The 25,643-nt window shown below is 35.5% G+C and overlaps 1 protein-coding gene across 3 annotated transcripts in view; it reads left to right on the top strand.

The window, feature by feature from the left end:
• igsf21 (immunoglobin superfamily member 21) overlaps positions 1-25,643 on the top strand; it is a 175,833-nt gene that overhangs the window by 92,989 nt on the left and 57,201 nt on the right. Inside the window, exons 1-3 of one of the 3 annotated variants that reach the window (XM_023325088.1) lie at positions 3,062-3,304; positions 4,575-4,696; positions 15,983-16,101. In XM_023325088.1, the coding sequence (XP_023180856.1) occupies positions 3,245-3,304; positions 4,575-4,696; positions 15,983-16,101 (301 nt within the window). In that variant the 5' untranslated portion in view covers positions 3,062-3,244. Of the gene's footprint in view, positions 1-3,061; positions 3,305-4,574; positions 4,697-15,982; positions 16,102-25,643 lie in introns of those variants that run through there. The other 2 variants (XM_023325089.1, XM_005802177.2) reach the window with 2 other exon arrangements.

Genomic DNA, 25,643 nt, shown 5'->3' with positions numbered 1-25,643 from the left:
GCACTTTACACTGGAGCCACATTCACTTCCTAATGTACAGATACACAATGTTTACATGCACAAAGTTCCTTGATGGCATTGAAATGTATTCAGATTAAATAATCCAAAATTATTGTTTATATGGGCACAAAATCGATTAATCCCACTAATGTATAAGGCTTTATTCAGAATAAAAACACCAGCAAACAAAGTTGCAAAACTTTAACCAAAACACACCATCAAAAAGAAAGTGTACTTTAGTCTGTGCTGAGTGTAAAAACAAACAAACGCATTTGTGTGATCATTCTGTCTCAGAATGAACCCATGCAGGCTCTAATAACGGCTAAGATGTTACTCACTCCCTAATTAAGCTACAGGCCAAGTAACGCATGCTGTTGGTCTAGCAGCATTTCAGGATGAGAGACCAACAGACTGGTTTTGCTTCCCTCAAATAACATCTAGCCACTGAAGACAGAAATATGTCACATTGACGTTGGGCTCACGTGTGCAGTCAGGTTAATTTGCCACAGTCAGATTGACATGGTCATTACAAGTGTTTACGTCAGCATAAACCACCCCTCTCATTCAGATTACAATTTCCTTCCAATTGAACTGAATCTGATCAGAATATTTCGACTGGTGTATTTACATGACATATTTTTATTCCGATTGGCCATTTATTCTGATTACTTGTGTCCATTTAAACGTACCTACTGATACACAGATTGGTAAGCACCCCGGGGTTTAGTACCTTGACCAGGGGCAGATTAGCATTTGGCAGGAAGAAGCTGGACGTAGGGTCAAATTGGTTTGAAATGTTTTTTTCTCCCTGAAGTAAATACATGTATTCATTTTTTGAAAACTTCATTTTGTTTTTACTCAGGTTATTCTTGTCTTCATACACAAATATATTTTTAGAAATAGCATAAATATTACATTTAATATCTTCTTAACTTCTCTGGAAATTCTGTGAAAAGCTATGTTATGTTCTTGGCTCTGTTTAAAACCGTGGAGTAGGATTCAGATCAAATCTGTTCTAGCATGCTTGCAGTGTGTAAGCTGTATTTCCTCCACTGGCTGCTGATGCAGCTGCAGCCTATAAATAGGCCTGGCCCAGACAAACAGAGAGAGGAGGGCTTTGTTTAACCCCTGAGTCCCATTCCTAATCTGACCCCAATAATAGGAGCCATTGTTATAATAGCAGTTTTGCTGGAATGCCAGGAAGGTTGCCAGTTACCTACTGAGAGAATCAGCCATCTTTAAACACCTGGAGAAGCATGGCATCCTGTTTTGAGTATCTTTAAAGCCACCCCAATGTCAGCTACCTGTCATGGTCCTTTCTTTTGCCTCATGACTATTCCCTTTGCCAACATCCACTCTCTGCCACAAAGCCGACAAGGAAGGGGTGGCTAATTCTCTGCCATTCACGCCTGCCTTTTGATATCTCCAGATGGCCAAGCACAGGGGAGGATTGGTGCCTGTATTCCTCATATGCGTTACATGGGTTGAATTCAACAATGCAGTTGTAGCTAAGCTTTGCTTCCCTAACAGTGCTTTTCTGCAATCAAAGAGCTTTCATCTCCCACTTGTACAGCCATTTTGGCACTGTTTCGGTCTCTTTTTTTACTCCCTCTTTTTCTCCTTTCCTGTGTTTTATTTTTCTTACTCCGAGCTTTTTACCGCAACCAGGTTCTCTTGGGGAGACATTCAGTGATGTGCTGATTCTTTCAGATTTATTACACATAAGTTTATAGGTCAGTCTTCATTAAGAGGTAAAACCATTAAAAGACTAAAGGGGTATAGATGATGAGAAGATACTTTACAGAAGAACTGTCTGAGGCTGTCTAAATACATACATGCACAGACACACACACACAATTATATACTATGGATGCTTCAGAAAACTAATGTTTATACTGTATATTATATGTGAGCTGTTTAACAAAATATGCTCCACAATGCTGCTTGAATGATTACTGGTTATTTTGAGAAGGTTCTGAAAAGATCACTGTGATAAATTGAGTAATTGCACAAGTTTGGGTGGTTATCAAACAAAATTTTTCAAATACGTTTTGCTTGTTATGTTCCCTCTCAAAATAAAAAGACATACTTTCTTGGATTTTACATTGCTGATATATATCAAAACTGAAGAACATATTCACAAAAGTACTTGCGGGTCCTAAATGTGAACACGTCTAAGATTTTTGTATACATATACTTATGAAACCAGACACAAAGGTAGAACTGCACCGAAAATAGCTACACCACTCACAGGGCAGATTTGTGCATTTATGCAGCTTACTCATATTGTAATTAGGTTATATGCATGCACTTAAGGAAAGCTCACCTGTGTGTGTAGGGGTGCGTGTGTGTTTAATTTATGTGACTTACAGTTAGACCAAAATGTTTGCCATTTTTGAAGATTGGAGCGATTTGTGTGATGCAGATTCTAGGGAAAAAAAAGCCCTCTGCAAACAACTGGTAGTAAATTTTGAAAAGAATTTGGAAAAAAATGTAACTGCTGCCCGGTTAGATTATTATTTTTTTTTTAAGTACAGGGATGTTGCAGAAAGTACAATTCATTCTCTACTCTAATGAGATCTGTTTATTTTTGTCAGCAATTATTCTAATCAAATAGATTATCTTAATTGTGCTTAAAATTATGTCTCCCCATTTTAATTACAGAATCAAAACCTTAAGACTTTGGAAGTGATGCTTCACATGTAGATGTTAATAAACAGAGCACAAATAATTTAGCTGTGTGAAGAAGATTTATGTGTACCAAACAGCAAAGGTGCACAGAGGAATTTCTGCCCAGTTTGGCAAGGCTTATACAGTAGAATGTATTTTGGTGCTCAGCAGTACCGTATTTTTCGGACTATAAGCCGCTACTTTTCCCCCCACACTTTGAACCATGTGGCTTGTAGCCCGGTGCAGCTTTTCTGTTGATTTTTCTTCAACCACCAGGGGGCCCTTTAGCAGAAAGTGAATCATTGGAAGTCAAAATTGGAAATCAAAGAAGAAAGTGCTGATTTTCATTTAGAGCAAGCACATGCTAGCAGCAGGCACGATGGAGAAATGTTTTTTTAAACTCATACCGACTCATCAGGGAAACAACAGGAAGAAGTTCATATGATGCAGCTTTTAAGTTGAAGGCTGTCGACCTGCTGGTACAGGAGGGAAATAGAGCCGCTGCACGTAAATTCGGCCTGAAGGAATCCATGGTTCAGCGTTGGAGACGGAGGGCTGCTGCAGTATTATTAATATGTGGAAAACTAGAGCGGTGGACATACCAGTGGCTTATAGACCGGTGCGGCTTATATATGTATGTTTCCAGTTTTTATTTTATTTTATTTTTTTAAACTTTATGGATGCAGCTTATAGTGAGGTGCGCTCTATAATCCGGAAAATACAGTAGGTGTTTGGTCAAAGTTGCAATCATGCTAGAAAGTTTCATTTTTATTCTTCTATAATTGCAAAACAGTGATTTAGATTTGTACAGAAAATGTTGAATCTGAACATACAAAAACGTTTCTTTGTTTGTAGTTTGCTAGTATGTATGACTGTGTTTCTGGCTAAATGGAGCACAACTATCACCTGATTTTGTATGTTTGCCCCTGTCCTGTACATTTTTACCTAGATCTGCTTTCTGAATCCAGCATAGAATAAAAACAACTAACAGAGCCAAAACAGTTGAAGAAATGTCAGAAAGACAGCTTTGTGAACACCTTTGCTCCATGAGAATTCACTGTGGTTTTGCAAAGATTTAAATTTCAGTTTAAATACAGTTTCATATCTCATGGACAATGCCAAAAAAAGCATGTTTGTTTTTCAGGGGCAAGCAGTTATAATAGATACCCTACTTTCAAAGAGAACAATCACTCACTCATATAAATACAATTTAGCTTTAACGCTTCATGTGGCAATGTATAGAAGGACTAATCCTAAAATGCTTTGACGTTGTTTACCTGCTTGGGGGATTTGATTGGATCAGAACGACAGCATCAAATAAGGAATCCCTGGCCCACCAACAATTTTCATCTTCAAAGCAGTGTTAGTGGCTCCATTAAAATCCTGTCACTAGTTTTCCTTTATGGATGTTGAAGCTTCTGAGGAGAGGAGAACTCATATTCATTCAAATGCTAAGTGACTTAAGCACTCCTTTGAATATTAGAAAGGGAAGAAAAACTTCTCTCATCAGATACAATGCTTAAAAAAGGAAGAGATGAGACCAGTGTTTTGAACATCCACCTCTGTAGAGTCTCGTTACATGCCATTACATCTGCGGAACGCGGACTGCTTCAAGGTTTGACACATACAGAACACTGCACTGTGTCAGTCCTCATTATATTTTAGCCATGTCTCTGGACATAGACTGGTAGGGGGTTGAGAGACCTTCTCTGTGATGTTACCATATCAGCAGGGTTTTGATGTTTTACCTTAGTTACTATTAGAATGTGTGATATCAATGTGTCTGCTTCTAATATACAAAAGAAAGCAGAGTGCAAACTAGTCTGCAGGCTAAAGAATTAAAGTATTCATATGGTTTTCATGCATTCCTACAGCTCTGATAATGGGTTTTCTATTCTATACAGGTCACAGATGGAGGTACAATCAAGCAGAAAATCTTCACCTATGATGCCATGTTTAATACAAATTACTCTCATATGGAAGACTACCGCAGGCGTGAAGATCTTGTGTATCAATCAACCGTCCGGTGAGTCTCACGTTTTACTTGAAGCAAAGAGTGTTTTTACTCAATTTCATCATTGTTTCTTATTGCATATTTAAACATATCTGTGATACAGAGATTACAAATGCACAGCTTCCTTTCTCATCATCTGCAGTCTGCCAGTCTACAATGACATGACAGTGAAGTGAGTGTATTACTGTACAAGACCAGAAACGTTGTGTTATTTCTCATGTTTGAAGAAATAACAGTTCTAAAGGGTTTTGTTCAAATCTAGTCTGACTAGTCCTTTTTTCAACCAAAGTAGAGAAATCGTATCCATCTTTAGCACATTAGTATTAAGATAAACACCTGCAACCGCTGTCTATTAAGTATTTGTGGTTTAATAGATAGATAGCATAAACTGACTGCAAGTAGAGAAGTAGAAAAACGGAGAGCAGTAGGAGGAGTCATCTGTTGCTTCTTGGCTTGATTTCATGTTCAATGCGTCCCGAGGACTGCCTCCTTTTACTCAAGGGCTCAAAAATATGGCTGGCAATCCATCTCCCCTCAAACATAATTCTGGCTCTACTGTTTCTTTGGCTGTTGTGATTGGAAACCGCAGTAAGAGTAAGGAAAATTTGGCTTTTCATTTTAGCTACCTAAATTCAAACCTAAAATATGTTATAGTTTACAGTCTTTTATAATGATCCCACTTTAATAATTTCAACTTCATTGAACTTTTTTTCTCACTTTGATTCATCTTGTGTTCCTTACTTGCATTTTTTCCCCCTATCTTCTGTGTGGTTTGGCTGCCCAGCTGAAGATGATTTATCTGGACAATCCTACTGTCCCTTTGGGAGAGTAAGCAGCATGGAAACGGAATGGTGTACACACTTAGAAACATAGAAACATGACTGCACACACAAACAAATGACATCACCCCCCACGCCACAGCACATGGGTAGTAAAGTGAGAAAAAAATCTCAAAATATCAGCTGGATGCTACCTGCACCTGCATATTTATGGAGCCACAGGGTTTGAGTTATACACCCACAGAGAAAAAAAAACAAGATTCACTCACAGCAGGTATTTACTACAAAAAACTAAAGAATGTAGCTGTGTTTATTTGTAGTATTATGTGTGTTTTTTGGGGGGGTTTTTTTTAAACAAAGGTCCTGAGGGGATCGAATTAAATAAATTAATAAACACATAATTAAATCATTAAGTGTACCATGAAGTAAATAAATGTTTAATGAAATGTTTTAATAATTTATCCAATGGACAATTATTTATTTATTTAGTAAATATGTTGTTAAATCAATAAAATGAAAACTTATAATATCCGATGCAGATAATTAAATAAATGTGTATTTAATTATTTCATGGTTCCTGTTCCTGCATCGTCACCATGGTTTGATTTTTTTGCGGTCAAACTCACCTACCAAGTTGATGGGCTATGGGCAGCGCTAACTCTGATGTTCTGAACCTTAATATATTCGGCAGCCTGAAGCCAACGTGAGCTTTGTGGCATTCACTCAAGTCTTTGACTTTTTACCACACAGTGTGGATGACAATCTCTTGCTTCTGTGTTGTCTGCTAATTGTAGAATCTCTCCAACAAACTCACAGGAAAGCTCATTAAAAATCCTCCATTACAAGGGCTGCCATGATTTTCAAAGAATCAGGGCAAACTAGTGGAAAAGAAAAACGGAATACTAATATCCTTTATTGTCTCACAGTAGGGAAATTCATGTCATGAAAGTGGCAGGACATCGAGGCAGGTGGGTTCACACAGAGAACCGACACAGATCGGTGTTGTCCCTCCCCATGGTCCCGCCTTTTGACTTTGATGGGCGAGTTTGACAGATAAAATTATTTCATGCTGACACTGCAGGAATAGAAACCATGAAAAAAATTAAATGCTCATTTAGTTATTGATCTGTATCAGCTATTAAAAGTTTGTATTTTAATTATTTAATGGCATACTTAATGAATGGATAAATTATTTAAACATTGAATTAAAAATGTATTTATTTTATGGTATGTTTAATTAATGATTTAATGATGCAGTTATTAAAATGTTGTCCCTTTTGGTGCTCCATACATGCTGTTTTTCACTTTGACATCAATCTCCCATCTTTTTAGCATTGTTTAGCATAACTGGAAGCACCTGTGACTCAAGTGTAAATACATAGATTAGTCCTTGTGAGATAAATAAGGGGGGAAAAGATTTCTTGCACGTAACTGTCTGAAGTCTAAAAGATGTCTGGTGTTCAAGTTCAAACAAGCAAGGGCTGTGTTTTCTTCTTGTTTTAAAGATTTTTGAAATTATCATAAAATATGAATATGGCACATGCAGGGCAAGTGTCAGATTGATATTTACAAATGATATAAATATTTTTAAAAGCACATGGGTAGGTGTTTGTGTGTGGATGAGATGGTTAGTTTGTTTAATGCAAATAACATCTTTTTCCCTGGCTCTTAACAGCAATGAAATATGTCCATGTCCCTTTAATTATGTCCATGATATTTTATTCTCCTCATCTCCATAAAATCCCCCCGTACTTGGGCAACAATGTTTTTCTTCCCCATTTTTTCCCCAAGAACACACCAATTTTCTAGCACAAATTTGACTTTTGTTTTAATTTAACACACCCATATTCAATGCAGATCATTTTTTTTGCTTTATTCCATTTTTTTCACAATATTTTGCTTACGGGCACTTATTATTTTACTTCATTACTATTGGAAGTTATTTAATTGTGTATATACATTAAAATTACATTTTGGCTACAATTCCAAAATAAAATATTCTCACTCACTTTTGCACTAGAATGGTCTATTCTGCTGAGATTTATCCACACTTGTTTTTTAGTGCAGAACATTTATGTTATGATTATTACAGAGCTGAGAAGCACACAAACTGTTTCAATTCAAAGCTGATTTTGTAATAGAGGGTGTTGTGTTTGACAATAGAGACAAGTTAATACCCTTTCTTGTTGAATAGAACAAAATGTAATAAAAATGGTAATATTCTCAAAAGTAAATTATACGCTGACTTTACTGTTTCATCTTTCTGAAAAAGAAAAGCCTTATATTTTTGACAGGCATCATAGTTATGATTGCAGTGGATGTTTGTGTTTGTGCTGGTGCTTTATAGATTGACAATGATTAGAAAACAAATGTTAACATGGAAAAATATCTACAATGACACCTCCAAATTCCTTTGAACATATCTTTTTTTGTTCAGCTTAACCAGGCTTGTCTTGGTCTTTCACTAGTAGAAAGATCAAATATATTTGCATAATTATGTCTAAAAATTGTGTTTATTTTAGCATTTCTGGTTTAAATGTAATACAGACACATGGAGTTTTAAAATTGATGAAAGGGTTGTATTTCTTAGTCTTTGAACCTTATTTGTAATTTCTAATAAATTTGAGTTATCAAATGTTGGCCACTTATATTTTAAAAAGAATGAAGTGACAACCAAGAGGACAGGTACTGTAAAAAAACAAAAAAAAAAATAGTTTAGTAAAAGTAATCCTGAGTTTAGGAAGTAAATTGACAGAAGGAGCTCTTGACACTGGAGACCCTTTTAAAGGAGGAAATTTTGGTCAGAGTGGTTAAGCTGGGAGGCAGGGCAGGGTCTCCCTGAAGAACAGAGTGGTGATGAAGAGGTGGCACTTGAGTTGAGCAAAGTGTTTGGCAGCAAAAAGGAACCCTGAGCACCTAAGAAACAATGAAAGAGAGAGGAGAAAATGGAACCAGAAAGAACAGGTTGGCCCGACAGTCTTACTGCTTGCCTGTGTGCCAGATGCTCTGGCAAAGTGTGGAAAGAATGCCAGAGCTGATAAGCTGCTGACATTGATAAGTTAATGCGGAGCAGGTTTTCCAGCCACAGGAATCCCATGATACCTCACTCTGATTCAAGAATGCGGTTGAGTTAGACCTTAAAAGCACAAATGGGCAAGGACAACTTTGACCCACTCGGGACTAGTGTTTAAGTGATAGCAATTGAACATGATGAAAAAGGTCTGCTCATAATTTGACTACTAAATGCCAAAATGCTGTCACATGCACTAGTTATAATAACATCCAGTCAGGTAAAAGTAGGCATTTATTGTATTGTTTATCATTTATCGTGATACATTTCTTATCATAAGAATTTAGATTTATCATTGTCACAATAAATTTCCGTTAATGATGTTTAAGAAACAGAATTTTCTGTATAGTTTGTGGTGTTAGTTTTATTATTTTCAGCACTGTCTGTTCACTGAGAGTATCAATACATATCAATAAATTTGAAAACATGATTAATTGCAGTTTCTGTTTTGAAACTGATACAACTTAATGATACAAATCAAATTTCTTTATCCAACTGGTGTCCTAAAAAATACATATTCCAAGAATATTTGTGATTGTGACTGTATGGCTGTGACTGCCATACTAAAAGAAGTCATACATACTGTAGTTCTTATTGTCACTTTTATTGTTATCACAATAGTACAGCAAAAAATTGTGACAAAACTTTAAGTCCATATCACCCATTCCTACAGTCAGGTTTTGTATGAACTAAGGAAAAACTAAACTTTATTCATGGGTTGTGAAAGTCGTTGAGTATGTAATGCTAGAAATCCATGTACTGAGATAAGTCAAGTCTATAAACTCTGTGGTATAAATTTGGTGGTGTATACTTAGCATATATAGAGGAAACAGACAGAACCCTTAGATATACTGTAAACACTGAGAAGCCTTTTTTGTGCATTATTTCCTTGTTACCTTTATCTGATTTTGTAATTCCTCGATCTTTTATTCATTTATCAGTAAGCTATGCTTTTTTTGGATTTGAATTTATGAATGCAACAAATATACAAACGCATAACAAATATACCCAAAGCTTTGTTAAGGAACAAAACCCAGAAAGATGAGCTTCATCAGCACATTATAAGCAGTCAGCACTAAACCAATCACACTTCTTTTGGCATGCACCGAATCACAGCATTATCCTCGTCATTCTGTTTCATGCTCATTCCTTGAGGAAACATGGCTGATTACACACCTCCCTCTGCATCTAGTCCACAAGGTAATTTGTCTCTGCTTTTCATCAAGTGCAGAGTGACTTGCCATCGCCAGTCCTTGCCCATTCACTCAAAATGCTTGAGGCTAGCAACATTATCTGACAATGTGCTTGTTAATTTGATGCAAAGTTTGACTGCATGAGGTATCAGAAGCTTCTTTGTCAAAACAGTTTTTCTGGCTCTCCATCAAGACTGTGTGATTTGTTTGCATTTGTAGGCAAGAGGAGTTCTTGAGGAAGGCCGCCATAACAGGAAAGAGCTTTTAGATGCATCTCCTTGAGGACAATCGATCTCTTTTTGCTTTTTTTCCCCACCACACCTTCTTGTGGGCCCATTACCATTGATCACAACTGTGGATGGCTGTTTTTTAGTGTACACCTGAGGTGTGCTGTGTTTAATCTTGTTTGGGGAACTTTTTTTTTTTTTTACACTATTTCAATTTTTTATTACTTTATTATATTTAATTTGTGTTGACATGAGCTTTTTTTATAATACTCTGGAGTGATTCGATTTTTTTATGTTTTGTTTATTTTAAAACATCCGTCAATAATTTATTTCTAACATTTTGTAAGATCCACTGTTTAAGCACAAAGTAACAATACACGCTTATATATTAAATTCTGTTGAAACATTGTACCCAGAAAATTAAAAATAAAATGAGGTCACTGAAGGTGGTAAATTTAGGGATAAAAGATCAGAAGGAATTGGGTGTTTTCCAGCAAAACATGTTTTTCCTTGTTAAATATGAAGCCCGAATCTATATTGCAAAGCTGATGCTTCTGGGGAAATAATAGCCATTATGATGGAAAATCTACTTCAAATAAAATGGTGTTGCCATTCTAATTGAGATTTCAAACATTAGCTCACTCATTAACTAACTAGCCATATTGACTAACTAACTGCAGCAACAGAGTTTTAATACATTCAAAGTCCTGTGCTGTGTTTCTCTGAACAGATTCTCAGTGGACTTGCACCTCTGAAAACCTTGACATCAAAGATTAGAGCAGTGCTGAAAAATTAATTCCACCAGTCTTAATATTTAACAGAAGTCTCAGTGTTAGGAGTGCAACTTCTCCTCTTTCCCTACTCCTAATTCTGATGGACATGAGTTTCTGTCAAACAGGAAGGAACTGCACAAGCATGCAACAACTAAAAAAACCACTGGTTCTGGCTTACTGGCTCAAATCTTCATGCGTTTTCCGGATTTTCTTCCACACCTCAAATGATCTTATCTCTCTTTTTTCCTGCTTTGAGCTTAGTTTGTTGCTGTTTTTGTGTGTTTTGATCTGAATCCACGAATGCAGCAATCATTGTGGATCACTAAACCGCAGCTTTGTTTGTAAAAACAAAGCAACGGGCTACATCAGCATTTCCCATGACAAAGCCAATTACCCTACCCCCAGCCACCAGCCCAGAGTCAGATTTACAGTGCTATTCTCATCCCTTTAGCTCTGTGGTTAAAAAAAAATGCTTATTTTATCTTACCCTTATCCCTTAAGGAAGTGCCAGTAGAGAAAAGTATTCTCTTTATCTTGAGATTTTGACCATTCTTTCTTCTATATTTGGCTTACTCAAACATTTACTGGTTATTTCAGTATTTATCAATTTACTGCTTTGTGCTTTGGAGCTAGATAACTTAGTTTGTTCAACTTTATATGATCTGTCCCCTTGTTATTTAGACAGTTTCCCTTTTTTTAACAGTTCCATCAAATTCTAAAAAATACAAAAACTAATTTACCATGCGACAGTATGGAGTTTGGACTAAGTAACCAAGCACAAATCCATCTCAGCTTAAAAATACAAGTGTGCATCCAAATATCTATTTATCTCCAAGGTTTTTGGAAACAGTAGTGGCTGTGTAAATTGTTTCTTTTCTGGTTCAACACAGTAATTGTGATGGACTACAGTTAACACTGAAACATGTGCATTTTACTTAAATTACTCTGATGGCTGTAGATACTGGAGAATCAGTGGTCCCAGTTTTGTCAGATTTTAACTGAAATTGATATGGACAACATCAGCACATTAATGATTAGGCTGCAAGATCTGGTGCTTCTTTAGAATGATTACATCTTATCTTTTGTTTTAACTTGTTCTCTGCGTGCAACTAGAATATTTGGTGAGAAACAAGGATTTTTGCAACATTGTCAAAGAAGAGATATGTCAACGGCAAATATAAACTTAATTAAAAATGAGGATGCAGAATCCCACTTTCCTCCTTCTCACTATCTGCTTGACAGCACAGGAATCATGGAGCTATTTTCTATATATCTCCATTTGTCTTAAAGTTGGTTCCATAAACTTCAAATGTGAGCTAAAGACTGTGTTTTTGACTGGAGTTGCTTAGTCAGGGAATTTTATTAAAAAACAACAACAACAAAACAAGGAAACAAATTGCATGTAGCTGTTCTGTCTGGTCTCAAGTATTTAGGTACTGTGTTTGATTGTTTGTTAGTAATTACTTGAAACAACAGCTGAAAATGTGTTTTTTTTCATGTGCCAAATACTTCTAAGCCAAGAATGCTGGTGTTAAAGTAATAATTGGTAATCCTCATTCATGCTTTCATTTAATTTGATGACTGGAATGAACTTTTTTACTGCTCTTAACACAAATATAACTCCTTTATTACGGTCTGTACACTTGTTACCAATTAGGTACAGAGTACACTTTAAAATCATTGCATGGACCTAGGAATTTGAATGATCAAGCTTATGATTAATTTGCTGACCTGTTAAAGCCTTACTCATCAACTAGAAACCTCAGGTCAGCCATTTAAATATGATTTACAAATTCTTAGCACTGTTGTTAAACCAGTGGCAATCACTCCTTTCATACAGTCATGCACAACGTCTGGTATACCCTTTCCTATTTTTTCACTGCTTAAGATTGTCATTCAGATAAGCTTTTAGTTTAGTTTATTTACCTCATGCAATACTTTTATGCTACATGTCCTTAAATTTAATATTTGTTTTAATGTTTATATTTTAATGATAGTTTCTGTTATTTTACTGCATTATTCACATCTTGTTGTAAAGCACTTTGTCATTTCATGTAGGTGCTGTATAACTAAAGTTTTCTTACTTACTTACAATGGGATCCTCGGGAATACAGTAAGGATTTTGTTATGTCCATAAAAACAGTCTTCCTACACCATAATTCCCTCTGTTTATATGACTGATGTATGTAAATTTCATCTTCAACACCAGTAAACTGATTGTAGTTGTGAAAAAGCCACTACTTGCAGGCACTTAAAGGTGCTGGAAACTGTGCAGCCATAAAGTGTTCTTAAAGGAAGTAAATGGTGTGGATAATAAGGCATGGAGTGACTTTAAAATAAAGGTATAAAAAAACATAAAAAGGGTGTTGGCAGTGGTGAAGGGAGGGAGATGCAACCAAATGTTTAAAAGTTTCCAAGCGAACAAAAGGTGTCTTACTGATTCACTATGGAAAATAAAGAGAAGATAATGAGCTGGTAATTATTTTTGAAAAAAACTGATCGTCCGTATGCTCTCACACTTAAATAACTATTCAAACGGTTTTCTCCAAATGACATTTGAAAAAGCAGAACGAGAAAGGCCTTCAAAGACATTCAAAATGTTAGCTTTGTTTTCAGTAAATTAATCCTTTCATTTAAGTTTTTTATAGCGTTAGAAGGGTAAATTATCTACCCAAAGGTCATTATTTAATGACCTTTGGAAAGTGATAATGACCACACAACTTCTGATAAGACTATGAATGCTTAGAGAGAAGAGACTGACAATATTTATGGTAATATAAGTTTAGGTATTTTAATAGAAACTAAATACACACATAATGTCCCATTTGATTTCATAAAATCTATATGTTTAATGATTTCTAATTTTACTGTTTTGTTTAAATTTTCAGAGTCAACAGGAGCTACTTTAGTCAAATTAAAGCTTCTATCTCAGAGCTTTACACAATCCACAAGGTAGAAGATCTTTGTAACGTCCAAGGGTTCATGGAACTTTTCCCATAAATACATATACAGTACGGAAAATACAAATTATGCTTGAGGACAGTGTTATGATTTTGGGTTGTTCTTTTGCTTTTTTCTTTGGTCTTTTGACTTTTCACTAGATTGAAGAGTCATATATATCAACACATTGTCACTCCCAACTCGTCATATATTGACGAGTTAGGAAGATTTCTGACCATGCGTCACATATTGACGCGAAGGGTACACCCTGCGCGTCAAAAGTTGACGACTTGGACAGGGTCCTTCAGCGTCACGTGTTGACGATTTGGGAAGGTCACATGTTTTACATGGATTTTTGACGCGAAGGGTTCTCGTAACCGCTGCCGAACCTTCAAAACCCAACGATTTGGTTAGCTTTAGGGCAAAAATTACGGTAAGGCATAGTGTAAAACCCCTCGCGTCACATATTGACACGAAAGGGGTACCCTGCGTGTCAACATGTGACGAGGATGGACCGTCCCATGCGTCAATATATGACGAGTTGGGAGTGAGAATGGGTTGTATATATATATCAATTTCATTTGGTTTGGTTAGGACCTTTTTTCTCTGCCAGAAAATAGAAGATGGGTAATGCATTAGTTTCCTGGCATAAAAAGGAAGAATAAACACAGCAAATGACTGTCTAAAATAGAAGCACAACAACTCATGAAGTGGTCGTGCTCATCTCAAAATCTGAATCAGAAAATCTGTAGTGAGAGTTTTGATTTAGCAAGCAGCTGTGGCAAAGTATTTTAGTAATTGCAGGTCAAACAAATAAATAATGTGGCCACTGTGAGTAAATATTTTGCCAAAAAAAACCCACTCTATATTGTGGAATTTCCAGAAAGACGGACCATTTGCATTACAGAATATTAGTACAGGAAAACAGATGTGCAAGGCAGGGAAATAGAGAGAAGCAGTAACATCTCCTCCATCCATCACTCTGGGCAATGTGAGATCTTTGGCAATTAAATTGGATGATCTTCAAGCACTAACAAGGATCCAGCCAGAGTATTGGGAATGCAATATTGTGTGTTTTGCTGAGATGTGGAAGTAGGATCATATCCGTGTGAGAAGATAGAGATTTGTAGAACAGTGACACAATCAGAGGAGGTTAGCAGTGCTTTTCAACCACGAACCAACACATGCTACTATGACTTTTTAGCAGTATGTTTTTGTCCATGTTATTTACCAAGAAATCTTATCATGGTTTTTTGACAATTATATACACTGCACGGCTAGCTGTACCCGACACCGCATGTGATGTCATCAACTCAGTTGTTGCTGAACTACACGTCATCAAGCTATTTACAGGAAGGCACAGAACAAACTGTGTTTCTTAAGAAAACTTAAGTCCTTCAATGTATGTAGTAAGATGCTACACACCCCATAATCTGCCAGCTTCTGTGGGGTAGAAGTATCAGCAGCAGTGACTTAAAAAGAGATAAACAATCAGACACAAAAAAGCTTTTTGTGTTGTAGGGATTTTTCTGGACCCTCTGGAGATTATTTTGCAAAGAACAATTCTTCATAGAATGAATAACAACCATAAGCATCCTCTTCAAAACATACAACAACCAAGTGTCTTCAGAATCTTTATCAGGTCAGCTGTACTACTGACTGCTGTGGGAGATCCTTCTTTCCCACAGCCATCAATCACATCTACAACTACTCTTTCAGTAAATTTTAGATAGTATGAATTACAGCATTTAATTTCTCTTTAGGACTAATCTAGTCTCTTAATACCACATATTCTTATAATGTTTGCAGAAATGCAACTCTAATGTTTTTGCTTAACTAAAGCTGCATTTTTAGTTGTATAAATGTTTTAGTATTTTGTGTCTATAAGTATTTTCATTACAAACAAAACCAAAGATATTTAAAAAGACAGTTTTTCTAGATTACAATAGAAATATTTTTCTTTGACATTACAAGGAGGAACTTTGTCTTGCTGGACAGCACAAAGTTTACAGAGTCCTTGGTACAGCAAAATTACATTCTTATAACAGTTACATTTGCAGTTTTTTATGTGTTTTTAGACACACAAATCCTTACCACATAGAAATCTGAAAGTGAAATAAATTAACTCTACTGGGTACTAGGCTGTCAGACTAACCTATTTCTTGTTTTCTTTTCTCGTTGTTTTGTGCTATTTTAAGGCATTTTGTTGTGTCGTATTTATGAATATTTATCTGCTTAAACAAACATGCAAATGCTTTTTTTCTCTTTTATTACTAGATTTTCATCAATTCATAGAGTTTCTCTTGTGTTTTACAGGCTCCCAGAGGTACGGATCTCAGACAATGGGCCTTATGAATGCCATGTGGGCATATATGACCGGGCAACGAGGGAGAAGGTTGTCCTGGCTTCAGGAAATGTTTTTCTTACAGTTATGTGTGAGTAACATTATTGCATTGACTACTATATATTTCAGAAATAATTCTTGCTTCAAGGAGAAATATATACGTATTTCAAAACAGAATAGTTGGGTGGAACATTGAATTTATGTAGAGGGATTTTTCAAAGCCAGCAGGTCAAACAGTATGACAAAGATGGAAGTGAGAGCCCAAAGGCAGAAGAAAAAAAAACAACTTTTTTCACTCATGTGAAGTTTTAAATTTTTACATGAGGTTCTTGAAAGGTAAAAACTGTTTGGTGGTATGTATGTCCGCCAAGAGTATTGATTTTGATTTAAAAACAAAATTTGTAAATGTTTTCTAACCCAATTTACATGAATGGTTAGCTTAAACATGTCTGAATTCTGTAAAATAGAGCAAGCAGTAGGTGTTTTTTTTATTACTATTATTTATTTTAGTGTCTTAGAAAAACAGTAGCTTGCCATCATCAATGTGTGTGTGAATGAGAATGACTGATTTAATTATAAAACATCTTCGCGTGTGCTAATAAAGCAAATAAAGTCTGACTTCATTTCATTTCAAAAGATGTTCCAATTTTTTTTTCAGAAAGGAATTAATGTTACTACAACGAGCAGGTGAACCAAATAAATTACTTTTGCCACATATGTCTTATCCATAGGTTATTTTGAGAATGATGTTTTATTCTTCCTTCTATAATTTGGCTTCTGTTTGTTTTTGCCAGTATTCCCCGCATAACATATAAAATATTAAGTTATTTTGTTGATAATTTTGTATTTGTAAACTAACACTGCTTACGTTGATGGTGATTTTAATATGACGTTTCAGACAAATCATTGATTTTTCTTTTTAAATCAGCTCAAAAGTAAAGAAATAGAAAAAAACAGCTGGAACAAAGAAATCAATCCCACTTAGACATTATTTAGCCACTGCTTTCTTATTTCTGTTCATAATCTCTTGGTCTGCATTGTCAGACACTGAAGACACCTTTGTTGTTCTGCGTTTTACTATTGACTAAACCTCACACATTTTTTACATATCCCCACCATTTTTCTGTTGACATAATTAACGATAATAATTCTATAATTAACTACAATCAAGAGAGGACGTTTCTGGCTGTTGCTCAGTCTTGAATGTAATTATTGTATGTTAGTCTCCCTAGTGACAGCTTTTTGGTTTGGCTGATGTATCAATTCCAGCTACAAAAAATGGCTAATCTCCATGTGGTCTTTTGTCTAATTAGCATTTTTTTCAGCTGGAACACAGGATAGAAACAGCATGTCATAATATCACCTCATTATCACATTTTGTGACCCTGAAAACTGGCTAATACTTCATGGTCTTCTTTTAAATTATGCATAAATTTTTATTTAAATAGCTCTCTGCCTTTATACTTGCACTTTTTATTACCATTCCAGAGTCTTTGTTTTACACTCCCCTATTATCAATGAAAGGAGATTTACTCAGTTGTTCCTTGTTTCAGTTCTGGGTGGGTTGAAGTGAATGATGTGGTCCTGGGATAGCTGTAGCGCCCTATCTCAGCTGGGTCCTAAATCACCACAGAGAGAAAGAAGAATGGCTTCTGGCATTGTGGCTAATTGCAGTCTAAACTGAAACAGAATTATTCATAACCTATTAGTGTGTCAAGTTCAGTGGGAAGTAAAGAGAAAAGTTGAGCAGTGAAAAAGAGAATATTAGAGGAACAAAGTTAATTAATAGGAAACAGTACACAGAGAGTATTTTAATTTTTAAAGGGTTTCACAAATACAAATTATCATTTTAATGAATCCCCTGCCAAGACATCCAGTCAGCCAACATTGAAACATAAAAAACATTAACTTTGGTACATCAACTGGTGTCCTTCACCTTGAAAACTTTTAAAAGTCATCTATTTTTTATTCCCTTCTATTTTTTTCCCCTTAAACTATATTAGCAAATGCCATTAGGCCTTATGGTACAAAGATACTAAAAGTATCCTTAGTAATACCAGAATTGTATACCAGAGGAAATACTGATGCACTGTGATGGACAGAATCATTGTTAAATGATTGAATTTAGTGTTGAATCAGTCTCAGTCTGCTGGACAGGAGGAATGGAGTAGAGACATGTCACAATGTGGTTTGACCATTTGACCTTCTTCCTATTTGCAGTTGTAAGAAAATGAATATTTATGTATAGCAGAAAACTGACTTTCTACAAGTCATCTTTAAATATTTGTTATATGTTTGTGTGCATGTACATGTGTCTTGGTTATCTTAACTGATTTCCAATTGTTTTGACCTTTTCACCTGGTATTTCCAAGAGACATGCTCATAATTTTAAATGTAAATACCTTTCTTCAGGAAGAATAAATGTTTCACAGTTGTTTTTTAATCATTTTATTAAAAAGGTTAGAATGCCAAAAATTTAAGTAAATAATTAAATAATAAAAAAAGCAAACATTTATCTGAAAAATGTTTCTAATAGACTCAGAGTTTGCCTATAGTTATAACAGAAAAGTCAATTCAATCCCTATGAATCCAGGACCATAATTTTAGCCTCTAGCAGCAGGGGAAAAAAATCTATTCCCCTTCTGAGTGGTAAAGATCCAGTCATTATTTGTCATTACTTGATGTGATTCCTTTATGATGCTACAAAGATTAAGATGAAAGGTTATTTATCCCCCCACAAGTGGCAATGACCTTGGTAAGCCAGTACCTGCTTGAATTGTGTTCTGTCTGAGGCACCTTAGCCTGTTATTGTCTGTATTAAATGGCTGTTTGCCTGTGACTTGTCAGCTTGATAAAGAAGATCTTAATAGCATGTTTTTAAACATCTTGTCACGTAAGTGTAGAAATTTTTTCATCTAACCTTTTGTGAAGCGTGAGGAGTTAATTTAAAGGATGCCCTTCAGTAGGTGGCAGGGTTGTTACTTACATCCTCCAGATACAGAGATGAGCACTAAGGTGTAGACTGACTAATTGCCTTCTTGTCCTGTGTAACTCAGATTTGCTAACATAATGGATCTACATCTTTAATTAAACGCTGTGTACATTTAGTTCCATGTTTAGAAATGGATGGGAATAGTGACAAATGGATGAAGCCCTTAGATTATAGTAGCTGCAAACTGTTTTTTTGTTCACAAAAAACAGAATTTAAGGAGTTTATGGATGAACTACTGTATGTGCCATTTGTGTACAGAGTTGTTTAAATTTAATTTTAGTTGGCTTGCTTTTTGCTTTTGACTTTTTTAGGAAGCATTATCCCGCACAACAAAGATCGTCTTCCTCAGTGTGATCGGTATCTGTATTTTATCCTAGTTAAATGTCCTTTTTTGACTAACTACTTAATGTCTTAAAACAGCTATGCACACAATTACTTTACTTGTTCCTTAAATGTGTAATCAAGCCTGCTGTTCTTTTAACCGTGTTGTTAAGCCATTTCAGAAGTTATTTTAAGTTATCTTCAGCTGCACCATATGCAGGTTAAGAATTTTACTTTGTAGGTTTTTAACTTGACAAGTGACAGGAAATACTTGCAAGGTTTTCCATGGTCACTTAAAATTTCCATTATTTAGCCACATTTGTCTTGGTTCCTAATATGTAACAAATGAAAACTGAATAGTTGAGCAACAGTTTTGTTTCTTTTTGGGTGTATGGTCGACACACTTTTCTCGTGGCCAACAGATACATTTAATCTGATTATAGGCACAATTGGGAATAGTGTAACAAGCTTTGGAGCTTTTCAGAGACGTGTGTAAGTGTGGGATAATAGAAAAAGTCAAAAATATCAAGTTTATATAAAATTAAAATCATTTACTTATACAATATACCTCCTTACATTAGATTAACTGCCAAAATTAAGCAGTTTACATCAACTATAACACCACTGCCAGACATAAGGTGAACAGAGCATTATGCCATGTTTTGCTTCTTGCCTTCACCAGTGTTAGGCTCTGTTGCTGATTAAGAGCAATTCAGAATTCACCAAAATTATCTTGTCTCTGGATCCACTGAGAGAAAAAAAGACTGGAATTAATTAACAGAACAGATGAATTATTAAAGGTCTGTCTTGAACTAAACTCTGGGGTAATAACTGAAACAAAAACAAATAACCCATGGGTTTCCTCAAGGATACCCAACATTGACCTGTTAGGAAGTGCATCTCTTATTCCCTGTAAAAGATTTTTTTAACCAGTATGTCATGCCGTTATCATTTTGCCTGCGAATTTCTGTTTCCCCTTTAGTTGATGTTACTTTTTCTCAAAACCCACTGAAGCACAAGATCTTCTATTAATGTAGCAGCTACATTTTAAACCTTCATCTGTCAAACTGTGAAATCTGTTGGTGCTATCTTACTTCTAATTAGCTTCGACTGGGTTGTGGCATGAACTCGAAAATCGTATTTGGAGTCATACTGTATCTCATTTGAGGCCGCATTAATGACAAGCCATTTTTACCCTGTAGCTCATTCAGTGCCTCATTCAGTTGACATTCACCAGGCGCTTATCAGCAGGGTAGCCAGTGCATGCCAAGGCTGTAACCTCATGAGTAAGCCTGTTTTCATACCCGGAGATTTAACATTGCAAACAAAAACACACGCATCAGATGGCTGCTGCTCAGATTCTGGCTCCTGAAAAACCTCGAAGGAAAGAAATTGGCCTGATACAGTGTTCATCAGCTGAGATTATTTTACTGGAATTCAGATGTAAAAAAAAAAAGGCAATATAGGCTAATGTGTAACATTTGATAACTAATTATTTTCATCTTCTTTTTGCGCCACCTTAATTGCATAAGGTTGACTTCAAGGTACGTTCAAGAAACATAATTTCAGTAACGGCAGAACATAATGACATAACAACATAATGAGACATAAAGACAGGATTGTTATCAAACAGTGGTCAAGTCAATGTTGATTTTGCCAAATAGTCCGCTAAAATTAGAATAGTGTTTTGACTGAAAATTCAAAGAAATGTAGCACGCATCAAAATGTTGCCCAAAAAAACAGAGGGTTATGTCTTCAAATGGTTCCAAAAGTCTTTCTTCCATCGCTTGGGAATCACCATTATACTGCTCTTTTTTTTTTTTGAGTTTTGTTCCTACACCAACATATATATTTCATATTTCGCATTTCATTCTGAACATGTTGCCCCCCATAGTCTCCTTGTGGCTTATCTGTAAGCTTTGAAGTGTGAGCTTCATTTTCCTCCCTCCTCCTCCTCACTAAAAGATGTCTTCATCACTTCCTGCGCTCTGTTTGCCACTAAGGTCCCTCCTTTTGTGTGTGGATGACAGACGAGGCAACAGAGGAAAAGCAGCTTTGACTCTCTGGAGATAAACCATTGATTGTACCGAAAGACGAGAAAGTCTTTGTTTTTCTGTTTTTACCTATCACCTTGCATGATAATTCAAATTTTCTGACACATTAATTTCATTTCAGGCTAGATTAAAAAGAATATATTTTTTGACAAATTTGTCAAATGTTGCTTGTCTTATCAGTTTCTTTTGAATTTTCTACAGAAGGCTTAGATTTTTAGTTTTTAAACATGAACATCATTAAATGAAAAGGTCAACTTTTACAAGAAGCAAGAGAGTGAAATTAATTTGTCAGCTTTGATATAATTACTAATCAGTATGATAAGTGTAATTTATTTCTTATTTTGTCCAAATGTGCCAGATATTTTTTTGTTAGGTCGAGGTAACAGAATGTTCAGTTTTATGATTAATTCAATTAAAAGCACTGAAAGACATCTGTAATATCTCAGTTTCATTTCATAGCATATAAAAAGAAATACTGACTATTTGTATAAACATGCGAAAGAGACTATGCCCATGGTATCGATATGTTTTGTACAAAGTAAACTGAGTGAATATCTAATAATCGCTTTCCTCTTAATCCTACTTCTTTCAAATCAAAATATCAGTTATTTAAGCTGGTATGCCCAATTTTCAGTATGTAGAAAATTATGTTGTTATTGGTATAATTTACCGGTATAATGTATTGTTAAAGAAATAATGTCCATCATTTATAATGTTAGGTTTAGACCTGAAGAAAAGACATGTTAATGTAAGTTAGTTTGAGTATTCTTTCTATGATTCTGTGACCCTTTAGTATGGTATGTTTGAAATTTGACAGTCATCTTTACTCCTGCACAAAGGAATATGAGACAGGCGATAAATTTAAGGGAAAAGAGAAAATTCAGGTTTAGGAGCTCCAGAAAGCAGCTTCTGGGTATGGAACGAATCGATTTTTTCCCCAGTGTACTCATTTTTTGAAACTTGAATTGAAATAAGAGCAGGAGGAGCTGAAGGAAAACTGGAAAGAGGAAATATTATTTTCTCATATCTGCTTTAGTCTTTTTTTTTCATTTATTATATTTTATTGTATTATATTACATTATATTGTTGTGAAAAGCTATTTGCCTGATTTGCTTGATTACTTCTGTTTTTGCTTTTTTGACACATAAATGGTCTTAATTTATATAAATTTACTAATCAGATACTAGACAGTTTACTAGACATGCAACCTTTTAAAGCTCTATAAACATTAGCCAAATCCACCCAATTTTCTCACAAATGTGCATGGATCGAGATGCTGATGCGTAACTTGGGGTTAAGTGCCTTGCCCAGGGGCACATTGATGTATGACATGAAACAGGATGAAGCTGGAATCGTGACTGGGATAAAGTACAGGAATATATGTGCCGAATATTGGCAGGAGGTCCCATGTTTAAAGTGGGAGTCTCTATTTATGGGTTTGATAATGACGAAGCTAAGATCTTGTAAGATTTCCAAACCTAGATGAATAATCTGCAAGTTGAATGAAAAAAACCTTTTATATGCATGTCTGTTCAAAGACAGGTACAAAGACGAGCTTAGAAAAATTCTCTCAACTGTCTGGCAAGTATTTAGAAGAGAGCCTAAATATTGGATTTCGCAGGAAAGAGGAGGGTAAGTAATGAAACGTAAGCCTCATTTATAAACAAAAACACCGCAGGAGTGGAAAATCAAATACAGACAAGAAGAAGATACATTCAAACAGAAATGAAAAAACAACGATATCACATAGAAAAGATAAATTGGTATCCTAAATAGCTGTAGGAGAAGAAAAAGGCTGCAAGACAAATGGAGATTTAACAATTGGACAATGGATTGGAAAAGCTGAGAATATTTGTAGTAAATATGAAGATGAACATGAAACTCAAACTAAAACAGATTTATCGAGAATAGAAAACAACAATGATTACCAAGAAACAAAATGTTTCCTACAAGAAATCAACCTCATGTAAAAGAAAATACCTTTCACTGAAGGACTTTTATAATTCTCACTCTCTTTTGACCTCAACATTAAACTGTTACACAATAATTCAATTCAATAATCAACAAATACATCTTCTATTTTGTTCTTGTCTTGGGCCATAGCCTTTTGTGTTATTTGCATCTTATTTACATGTGCATGTTCTCAACGGGTATTCTGGCTTCCTCCCATAGTCCATAAAAATTAATGTTTGGTTAATTGGTAACTCTAAGGCATTCTTTGGTGTAAGTGTGCATGACCATGGTCGTTTGTCCTGTTTGTTTGTACCCTGCAACTCATACAAGGACTGCTGCTTGGTTGCAGTTGCCCACCGCGACCCTACAAGAGTCATACAGGAATAGAAAATGTTATTCATCCCATTTGTAATTCTGGATTTGAATGTCTGGAGTTCAGGTATGTCATTGTTGTGTTTTACAGACTTGTGAGCCTTAATGGTTGTCACCATCAATTAGCACATTAGACACTGCTTTAGTATAAGGTGCTGTACATTTCCAAGATTGTTTTATCATGTTATGTTTTGTAAAACCTTTTGTATAAATGGAATACATATATAAAACCCCTTTTGTAGGTTTACACATTTTCTTCTAGAATTTTGTGTAATCTGGGTGTTCTTTTTTCTGTATGATATCCCAGCACCTGCTATCTGTATACTAGCAGATAAATGGATAGATGGCCACTTATCTACTATCCATTTATCTGCTATAAGTCTCAGTGTTTCCCATTTTCTGTTACAAAATATAATTCCTTGTTGCTGCCAAAGTACTTTTGGGGTAGGATGCTGTGCAGTGGATCTGGGCCTGGTCAAAATCCTTGCTGATGAGTGTATATGATGGAACTGAATCTAACATGGCTAAAAAAATTTTTACCCCACTAGTGTGGCACTAAGTGTTCACTAAAATGGTTTCAAAATCCAGGACACCTATCCAAGGTCGATATACTTGCAGTAGCTTTGCTTCAAAGAAAATTATAACACCACACACAACAATTCATCTTCTATCACTCCTGCACAGTTTGTATAGAAGCTGCAGCTCATCTATTTCAAAAATACATCCACGTGCCAAGAAACACTTAAAGGTACATTCCTGGTCAATTATGCAAAATAAGCCTACAAATTCACTTTGTGTGTTCAAACACACACACACGCATTCTGATACAAAAAGTTCTCACCATAGTGAAGCTTTGTTTGAATAGAGAATAAAAATTACAAAAGCTCATGTGCCAGCGTAGCTGATGGAGCTGATGCAACACCTGCCAATTCCGAGCCCACATTTAGCAGCTTGGTCGGTGTTCATTACAGACCCTGCTGGAAAAATATTTGCTCTGGCATAGGTGGGGGTGGGCAGGTGTTGCCTAGATGGGACATAAAAATGTGTTCTCCTGTTCCAAACGTTAGGTCTCTGCCCACTAAACATGTTCAGAACCGTCATAATTAGCTGTCTCATGATGAATGAGACAGCTAATTTATGTTTGAAAATAGTAAAAAGAAGAAATATCTTTGAGGGATTTTGTGAGAAAAATATTAAGTATTAAACAGATGTAAACCAAAGACAAGAAAGGTTAAATTTGACACATGTGGACTGTGTCAAATTTTGTTAGTCCACAACCAGATCTGGTGTACACTAGCTGATACAGAGCAGCTTATTACACATCATTAATAGGACAAGGTCACAAGATGTTAAAACGTTGATTTAATTACATACATATACTGTACATATATATATATATATATATATATATATATATATATATATATATATATATGGAGAGAGAGAGGTTGTCAACATTAATGCATCTGATTAAACTGAAAGTTTAATTGTGTTAATATTACATGATGCAGATAATTAAACTATTATTTTTAGAAGTAACCCTCTCTCGCACAGGGGGTTAGTTAGTTCATAGTAGCACGTTACGTGCTGGACACACGGTGTGACAAGCAGCAGCAACTGGTGAAGGTTTCCGTGACAGCAGACAGCAACACAAGTTGAACATTATTCAACTTTCTTGCATTGCGTTTCTTACCTAAATCTGCATGTCTTCATGCAGTCGCTTGGCTGGATGAGTACAAGTGACTGTCGTCTTATTGCACAAGTGCCATAGGAAATTAATACTAAATTAACATTTAAAACAAAATTACTTCCTTTAAATTGAATATAAAAACCTAGAAAACAGAATTTTCAGACATGCTTGCTGTTAGACAATAAAATATATTCTTAAACGAATTTGATAACGTTCACCCTTCTGTGTTTTTTGATATGCGCTATAGGTGC

This window comes from Xiphophorus maculatus, chromosome 20, assembly GCF_002775205.1.
Source record: "Xiphophorus maculatus strain JP 163 A chromosome 20, X_maculatus-5.0-male, whole genome shotgun sequence".
NCBI classification, from domain to species: Eukaryota; Metazoa; Chordata; class Actinopteri; order Cyprinodontiformes; family Poeciliidae; genus Xiphophorus; species Xiphophorus maculatus.
The sequence above is the reverse complement of the archived record's forward strand: the minus strand, read 5'-3'. Positions and strand labels throughout refer to the sequence as shown.